General features: G+C 50.4%; 1 protein-coding gene across 1 annotated transcript; it reads left to right on the top strand.

The window, feature by feature from the left end:
• The first annotated feature begins 202 nt into the window (after positions 1–202).
• LOC106964082 (endogenous retrovirus group K member 19 Pol protein-like) lies at positions 203–8,899 on the top strand. Its single transcript, XM_015059339.1, has 2 exons — positions 203–3,415; positions 8,888–8,899. The coding sequence occupies exon 1, from the start codon at positions 212–214 to the stop codon at positions 3,329–3,331; it is 3,120 nt and encodes a 1,039-aa protein (XP_014914825.1). The 5' UTR covers positions 203–211; the 3' UTR covers positions 3,332–3,415; positions 8,888–8,899.
• Positions 8,900–9,199: the final 300 nt, after the last annotated feature.

The raw sequence follows: 9,199 nt of genomic DNA on the forward strand, positions 1-9,199 counted from the left end.
CTCCTCCGGGAGAGAACAGTGGATCTGGCGGAAGGAAGAAGGGCCACATGATTATCTGTGGGACTCCGTCCATTCGGCCTGGCCCTATGACCCTGCGCGAACACAACTGCAGTTCCCACCAGTAAGTACCACGCACTCCCCTCTGGTCTTCCGGGTGTACCGGCCTCAAACAAACCGCCCCATGGCTGAGGAGTTNGGAGCCGAGGTGTCAATGACCCGCAAAGACCTAGAAACAGCAGGACACCTGAAAGTACAATTTGCCAATGGAAAAGTGGAGAAAATGCCATATGGGACATGGAAAGGAGTAGTGTGGATTAAAGGACCATACAATCTTCTCACAGTTAAAGACCTAGAAGAGTTAAGTAAGAAGAAGCGCAACTATCGGGACCTCCAAAGACGGTTGACAAACCTGAAAGCAAGATTGGTAAAAGTTGGCCCGACACAGACAGGATCAGACAAGCAAGAATGGTACAAACCAGTGGATGTACCGGCAGTGACAAAACAAAAGATCGAAGAGAGTGACTTCTCCCCGGCCGGGAAGAAGAAGCTGCGTGAGATAATTGCCTCGGCAAAAGTAGCCAGATTCAAGAACGATTGCGGAGATTTGGGCCCAAGATTCGTGCACCATATTGAAGGTGGGGTGCACCCGCCGGTTCGACAGTACCCGCTGAATCCGGGAGCGGTTGAGGAGATGGACAAGATAGTGAAGGAACTGGGTTCCCTAGGAATCATCAGAGAGGAGCTCAACCCGATCACGAACAGTCCCATCCAGGCGGTGAAGAAACCCGAATCGGCAGGAGGGGGTTGGAGGCCAGTCATCAACTTCAAGGCCCTGAACCGACGGACAATAGCGAATCGGGCCAGCCTGATCAACCCCCAAGGCACATTAAAGACACTGCGAGTCAAGAAGTTCAAGTCCTGCATTGACCTGGCTAATGGATTTTTCTCTCTCCGCCTCGCAAGGCAATCCCAGGGTAAGACAGCATTTACTCATAAAGGCAAAAGCTATGTTTGGCAAAGGTTGCCCCAAGGATATAAGAACTCGCCAAACGTTTTTCAGTCAGCCGTGATGGAAGTACTGGGGGACGTGGGGGCAACTGTGTACATAGACGATGTTTTTATCGCTGATGACACCGAAGAAGAGCACTTAGAAAGGCTACGAAAGGTGATTGAGAATCTAACAAAAGCAGGCTTAAAACTGAACCTCAAGAAATGCCAATTTGGACAGTTCCAGGTGAATTACCTGGGTTTTCAGGTCACATCAGACTTGGGACTCTCAGACGGATATAGGGAAAAAATGATGAACATTCAACCCCCTCAGTCAGAGAATGAACTGCAGAAAATATTGGGACTATGCAACTATGTCAGAGACCACGTACCCAACTACCAGAAGTATGCCAAACCTTTGTACAACTGCCTGAAAAAGAGTGTGGAAAACGAAGGAGGGGGAAAAAGACCCTGGGTTTGGACAGCGGCTAACCAACGAGATCTAGAGGACCTAAAGAAGGCAATTCAGGCCGCGGTGAGACTGGAACCGAGAAGTTTGTCTGATAGATTGGTGGCAGAGATCAACTGCGAGGAAGACGATGCCATGATAAAAGTGAGTAATGAGAACGGAGGCCTGGTTACACTATGGAGTTATACTCTGACCTCTGTTGAGAAAAAATACCCACAAGAAGAAAAGGAGCTGGCAGTACTAGCTCGATATTGGAGTGTACTGAAGGATCTAGCGCAAGGACAACCAGTTAAAGTCATTACGCAGAGCCAGGTCCACAAGTACCTGAGGAAAGGTACCGTTGAAAGTACCAAAGCAACAAATGCACGGTGGGGGAGATGGGAAGACATCCTGCTGGACCCAGAGCTTGAAATCGGGCCAGCACAACCCACCAACAAGAAGCGACAACAAGAAACACCTGAAAAACCAGGACAACCAGAATGGACACTCTACACCGATGGATCAAAGAAAGAGTCCGACCAAGTGGCCTATTGGGGTTTCATCTTGAAACAAGACGGCAAAGAGAGGTGTCGACAGAAAGGAAAGGCCCCTGGCAGTGCACAAGCTGGGGAAGTAACAGCAATACTGGAAGGACTACTGGAGCTAGGGAAAAGGAAGATCAAGAGCGCCAGGTTAGTAACGGATAGTTACTACTGCGCCCAAGCCCTTAAAGAAGACTTAGCCATTTGGGAGGAGAATGGCTTCGAGACAGCTAAAGGCAAACCGGTGGCGCATAGAGATTTATGGAAGAAGATTGCGGAGTTGAAAATGCAACTGGAGCTCGAAGTAGAGCACCAACGAGCGCACACGCATGAGGGAGCTCATTGGCGTGGAAATGATGAGGTGGACTGTTATGTCCAACAAAGGAAGATTGTCTTTGTCGGAATCGAGAAGTGGGACAGCACTCCCAGAGGAAGGGAGGTCCCAGAAGAGTACGTGGATGAGGTCGTGCGGAGTGTGCATGAAGCCCTTGGTCATGCAGGCGTACGACCTACCCGTAAGGAGCTGGAGGAGCATGAACTTTGGATCCCAGTGAAACAAGTCCAACGTGTGCTGAGGGACTGTGAAGTGTGTGGGAAATACAACGCAGGTCGCCGAGGGCAACGATTGGAGGGCTTAACCATCAAGAGCATGATCCCCTGGGGTTCAGTCTGCATGGATGTTGCAGGCCCCATGGGAACAACAGGAAAAAGGGGTGAGAAGTACCTTTTAGTGTTAGTGGACTCAATGTCGGGATTTGTGATCGTAAAAGCAGCCAGGAAAGCGAATGGCAGCAGTGTTGTTGGCATGCTGGAACAAGTGTGCAGTGCCCTGGGAATCCCGAAAGAGCTGCGGACGGATAATGGGACACATTTCCGTAATGCACAGGTTGACCAATGGTGTCAAAAATATGGGGTGATGAGGGTGTATTCGCCACCCTATACACCCCAGGCTAATGGAGTAGTGGAGCGCACCATTGGGTTAGTGAAGAGCTGGATAGCTAAGAATGCTAACGACAAAGGCTGGAGCACCATGGTGGTCGAAATAGGGCAGGCCCTAAACGACAGAAACAGAGCAGAAAGGCCCGCCCCCTCGATGGAGCTCAACCAACGACCGTTCACCACGAAGGAAGTGGGGCGGGGCTCCAGCGATAAAAAGGAAGAACCAACGCCCAAAGTGCCATTCAGAGTGGGACAACGAGTGTGGGTTAAAGCAAGAGAGCAACCTGTGAGTGCAGCAGTAAAACCTAAGTTTGAGACAAAAGATATTGTTAAGCAGGTACTGGACAGGAATACAGTACTGCTGGAGAAGAAAGGGATCCAAGGAGTTGAGCAGCTCAAACCAGTTCCTGACTAAAGAGAAACAGAAGCCGGTGAAATGGCCAGTGAATCATGTGTTGTTCCACCCTATCTCGGACTGGCCACCGTGAAAGGGGTGGTTGTGATCAGAAGAACGACTTCAGGGATTTGGGCAGGACGAGCCCTGAAGAAATTGGATTGGGCCAAAAATGGAGTCCTGTCGGAGGATCCCGAAATGCTGATGTGGAGTAAAGCGAAGAATCGCTGCCCTGTGTGTTTATCAATTAGTCAACTCTCTATCACTTGGGAGGGACCAGGTCGCGACAAACCCAGGCGACAGGAAGCAATAGCCAGTAGACTGCAACACCTTCCCGTCTCCCCTGTCTCTATCATGAATGTCCAGATATGTGGGAACTGTCGAATGGGCTATCTGCCTCGGCTAGTATTAGTGAGTCAGTGGGGATGGCGGGAGGAAGAACCAAGAAGATGTACCTGTCTATGGGACGGAGAGGAATTGAGCAGCTGTACAGTCTGCAGTGAGCAGATCAAAGGAGGAGAGGTGACTCTGTCAGGGGAAGCTGACGGCTGGCAAGTGAGGAGGTTTTACAGCTCGCTGCGGTACTTCCAAACGTACGGAGTGGTTCAGTGTACTTATGGAAGCCCCATACCATCGGTTCAATGGTTCTCAGGGCCTTCCGCTCCCCCCAACTCCCCAGAGGAATCCTCGGGGAGAGAACAGTGGATCTGGCGGAAGGAAGAGGGACCACACGATTATCTGTGGGATTCTGTCAATTCCGCCTGGCCTTATGATCCCGCGCAAACCCAGCTGCAGTTCCCACCAGTAAGTACCACGCACTCCCCCCTGGTCTTCCGGGTGTACCGGCCTCAAACGAACCGCCCCATGGCTGAGGAGTTAAGTTTGCTCCCAGATGAAACCAAGGTGCAAGCCGTTAATGGGGGCTGGACGGGCCCCTGGGAACTAACCACCTGGGCTCACTTGATTTTGGAAGTTATTAACGACTGCACCATCGCGGTGACAGATCTACTATTACACCACAGAGATAGATGGGTGGGGCAGCAACGCAGCAAGACCCAAAGAAAAGTCGGCCCTGTACACTGTGACAGCAGAGCTCAATTTTCGTGACGGAATATTCCAAGTTCCAGGGGGCGTGGCCCACAGAGTGAGAACGCCCACTGATCCTAGCACCACCCGTAAAGTTCAACTGTCAGTGCGGATGCTCACTATCCCTTATAAAGGAGTATATTCAGTAGGAGCAACAGTTGAGGTGGTGCATGAAGAAAAGGTTTATGCGACCGTAGATCTGGAACCGCCGAAGAAAAAGTTCAAGACCAGCGCCTGGCAGACACTCACATCAGCATGGAGGAAGAAAAATCAGAATTGAAGGATGCCCTAGAGGAAGGGAACCGAGCTACCAAGTCTAAAAGTCAGAAGAAAAATAAAAAACGAAGTGGGAAAAAATACTTTGTGAGCAAATTATTTAAAGTGGGACCAGAAGTCTGGTCTGGGTTCTCTGAGAAAGGACCTTTTCTGAAACTCCCAAACGGTTCCATCCTACTAGACATGCCGCGTGAAGATTTCACTGTCTCCTATCCGCTCACAGAAGCTTACTATCTTAAGCATCTCACCTACCTCCGACCCCCTGATCTCCAAGAGGTAAAAGAAGTCGGAAAGAGTGAGGAGGCATCGCCACGTCCATGGCAGAAACCATATTATTTTGTCCCCTCGATAATCCTGATTTGGCAAGGGAAAATGTCAGCCGACGCGAGTAGCTATGATGGAATTTCACCGGACTGTTCGCAGCCCCTTCCATGGATTTTTAATACAGTCTATCTGATGATTGAGGGGAAGGAAGTGCGGGTTCGGTGGGGTCCCCATTATTTGGAACCGCTACAGGGACAATATTGTGAACTCTCAATAAATGGCATGATCATTTGGACCACATCACCAGGTATGGCAAAAATAGTAATGAAGATGGAAGCCAACCCAGACTACTATGTTTTCAATAACACCAGACTCCCGCTGAGATTGGAATTGGACAGAGTTTATCCCAATCCGCCTCACCAGAGGATCTTCACTCCGGCGTCTTGGGGGTATCGTACGAGATTGACGTTGCATGGGCAATCATTATGTACCTACGTTTCAGTGACAACAGCAGTAGGATACGGACACGAAGCCTGGAAAGATGACAAGCTACGGGGTGGCACCGCCCAAGGCCCATTTCCTCGACCTGACTTCTGGAGGGTGTTCCTCTGGAAATGGGTGTGGAGGGGGTTGGAACCTAACTTGCCCTACCCATCTCCTGTGTATAACTCCCTGATGCAAGGGAGAGCCACCAGACGAGCAGCTACAAGGACTACTGCTCGGCAGAACATCAGAGCTTTGAAAAAGATCTGCACCAAGCCCAATACCACGGACCCCAGGGAGATACTGATCCTATCTTCATAAAGACCAGGATGGAAGAAACCCGGTTAAGACGCATGTATACAAGAGCAAATTTGCTAGAAGATGCCTCCGATTCGGAAGATAGCGCTGACTTTGACGACAATGATAACTCGGAAACCCCTGACAGACCCCTGCTACGGAAAAAGACCACGAGAACGGAAATCCCACTGTACAAAAAATCCTTGCTTACGCTACTAGCTTTACTATTTGCTGCATCTATCCTTATCGCAATCCTATACTTCGTCGGAGTTGGGCCCTGGCATCTTACGCATTCAAGAGTCACCTATGGACGATCTAGATATGCTACCTTCAATTGCTGGAACACAAGTACCATCTCTGTCTTTGTGCCATGGGACGAGTCGTCAATTCAGAACCAAACCAAGAAGTTTACCAAAGACAACGGGAAAAAGTATGTGGAAAGCCGAGCCTATGAATTGAATGATTCCACCATCGATGACCTTCTGAACCGTACCTGGGAAATTTACAACCACGAGTTTCTCGGTGATGGAGTAATCTGCTGGATAAGAATTTTGCATCAAAAAGAACGTCGGACCGTCAGATGTAACTGGATCCACCCGGACCGAGGCATGCCCGAATGGCACTGTAACATGGCCTGTCGACCCCTGATGCTGTTGCCACTTCAGGGATACTGGGACGATGAGGTAATCTACTCAGCCCCACATAGATCCTCAGGCTGTAAGACATGGCTCCCAAAAGGAGAGTTTTGGGGAGATTATCATTTAAATTGTGAAGAAGAAGTAGTTGACACCTCGACGCTGTTCAAAAAGAGGAATACCAGCACCGGCGTTCGGACACGGCCCACAGAGCGGCCCGGGCCGTTGGTCTGGGAAAACATCACGGCGTTCTTGATAAATCTGGGCCCCACAAGGTTCGTACACCAGCTCGACCAGCAAGAATGCTATAGAACCAAGTTCAGCCTTTTAAGTTCATGCCTCTGGAACAAATACTTCAGATGCTTAGACCAAAACCATATAGCTTTGGCTCTGAAGGAGTACTGGTCACTTTCATGGGTTCGTGCGAGTGCAGTGCGTACTGAAATTGAGACCTGGCTGAATGACTCATTCCCCTGGACAGGCATAGCCAAAGACCAAATGTACTTTAGGGGAGATTTCCCGGAGGGGGCTGTTCGCTCTCCTGCTGGGTTGAAGGGACCATACGTTGCCGATATGCGGACGCAGCCACTGCCAACACCGGATGTTCTGCTACCGGCTCCCAAAGACCACTTTGCAAAAATTGACAAGTGTGTGGCCAGACGGATTTTTGATAGTCTTAACGACACCGATTGGGTGAAGACTATGTCCTCTCCGAGATGTGACCTCTGGCAAACCAGCAACACCTTTTACTCCACCTGGAAATATCACTGTCCCGATCCCGAAACCTTCCCTACGGCGAAGATGGTCCTCCGAGCTTGGTATGAGGACTACTATCGAGCTTGGGACTGGGAATGGTGGGGGCTCCAACAGGAAGAGCTACAAGCCTGGGTTATACCATGCCTCAACGAGTCCAGCAACTACTGGATTAAGTACCAGTACATAGCCACTGTTTACTCTAAAGACCGTATGATCTGGCCAGGGATTTTTTGGAGGCCTGACAACTATGTCATCCCGAGACCTTGGCGCATGGTGTGCACTCGTAACAACACCGAGTGCATCATTGGGCTAGCCCGGAAGCCCTGTCAGACTCTCCGAGGTTGGGAAGACCACTGCACAGAACACTATGCGGATGAGTACAATACACATGCTTCCGAAGTGGTTTGGAGGAAGATTCAAGGACAATGGCGGAGGGCGCTTGTGAGCGGTAAAACCTGCACTGATGCAATTTTGGGGTATCACCTCCAACGACGCAAAAGTATCCTAGACCTCCCTGTTCCTTTCATCCCCGATACCCTCATAGCCCTCGCAGAGGGCCATGCGTTCCGGAAGAGTCTGTGTGATGGAGAAGTGGACCCTGGATTTGACTGGGTGGGACCTAACCTTCTCTATTCCAACCTCACCTGCAATGTCTCTAAAGAAGTGTGGCAGAAATGTGGGGAAGGGAAACATCAACATGACTGTCGCTGGTATGAGACATTGGGATCTACCCTGGTAACCTCCATCTCAGACGTAGTGGAAGAGGTCACTAATGTGGTCGGTGGAGGCCTCACTATTATCGAGCATTGGTTGCTTAATGCTCTGAGCATGCTGTGGCCATATTTGTTGGGCATCCTGGGCGTAGTCATTGCCATCGTTCTAGGAAAAATTGTTTTGGAGGTGTGGCTAAAGGCGCTTTGTCGTTGCAAGGGGAGGGATCACAAGCCCCTCCCCCCGAAGGAGGAGCCTGACTCTGCATAAAGGAGAGCTGCTGTGTGCCGACGACCCAGTTATCGTTCGTCAGAGCTGCTGTCAAGAAAGGATCCAAACCAAGAATCAACCAAGGGAACATCATGTCATCCAACTCTACGACCAACTCCTCTTCTACCAATCCGACCTTTGAGCCAATTCAAGTGAGTACCCTTGAACAGGTCGGGTTCATCCTAGCCTGGGTAGTCTACCGCCTCAACGGGTCAAGGACTACTGGGCAGACCTTAAGCGTGAATGTCGCGCTCCAGGGGTATGCAAAGCTCCTTCTACGACCCCTTCTTCTGCGAAGATGGGACCATGCCCCCTCCCTTTTTGCCTGCTATCTGATGGGACGGACCCGCATCAACTGGCGCAGAGGAGCGGTTGCCTGTCTTTGGCTTACCATCGACACGACGGCCTTGATAATGGAGCTGGTCTGTGGAGGAACCCACGCTAACCGTGCTGCACCACTGAAAATTCTCACCGCCATCGTCGAGGGTCTTCTGGCGTCATCTATTCTCATCTACCTGGCTTACCAGGCCTTCTCCATCAGAGGTCAAGGCAAACGTCGTTGGCTCCGGAGATGGGCGATCTTGGCCCTCTGGGTGGCCGGGTGGGGAGTCTTAGTGACCCTCTATTGGATGAAGAAGATGTCCACACTGCCCATCATAGTGTGGCTAATGACCCATGCGGCGATATTTCATGATTCATCTTATGTGCAGAATCGGGATTCGCAAGTATCCGAAAATGTTTCCCCGGTGATAAATTCTCCATGGCTCGCAGCTCAAAGAAGCACACGAGTTTAAATCAGCTCCCTTTTTATGCTCTTGCTTTCGCTTTTCACCCCTTTTCCCCATTATTAGTAAAAAGAATCGATAACTACTAATCATGAAGTTACCTAGGTTGCTGTTTCTCTCCAGGCACCGATCTGCTGCGTGGGATGTGGAACAACCGCAGAATCCTCTGGGTTCATATGGGTTGCATCGTCTACCCGCTGGTGTCACGACTGCGTACACCTTGAAAATGTAACGGCCATCCTCTGCCTTCATGGACGTGAGGACCTGCCTTACATTGCGGCTTCTACGTCTAGATCCCTGGAGCGGGACCACAAAGTCGTGTGGAC

The sequence above is a fragment of the Poecilia latipinna genome, unplaced genomic scaffold, assembly GCF_001443285.1.
Source record: "Poecilia latipinna isolate Pla-1442-1.1 unplaced genomic scaffold, P_latipinna-1.0 Scaffold1621, whole genome shotgun sequence".
NCBI classification, from domain to species: domain Eukaryota; kingdom Metazoa; phylum Chordata; class Actinopteri; order Cyprinodontiformes; family Poeciliidae; genus Poecilia; species Poecilia latipinna.

Coding starts and splice junctions, on each gene's coding strand:
- LOC106964082 (XM_015059339.1), top strand. CDS start 212: ATGACCCGCAAAGACCTAGAAACAGCAGGACACCTGAAAGTACAATTT.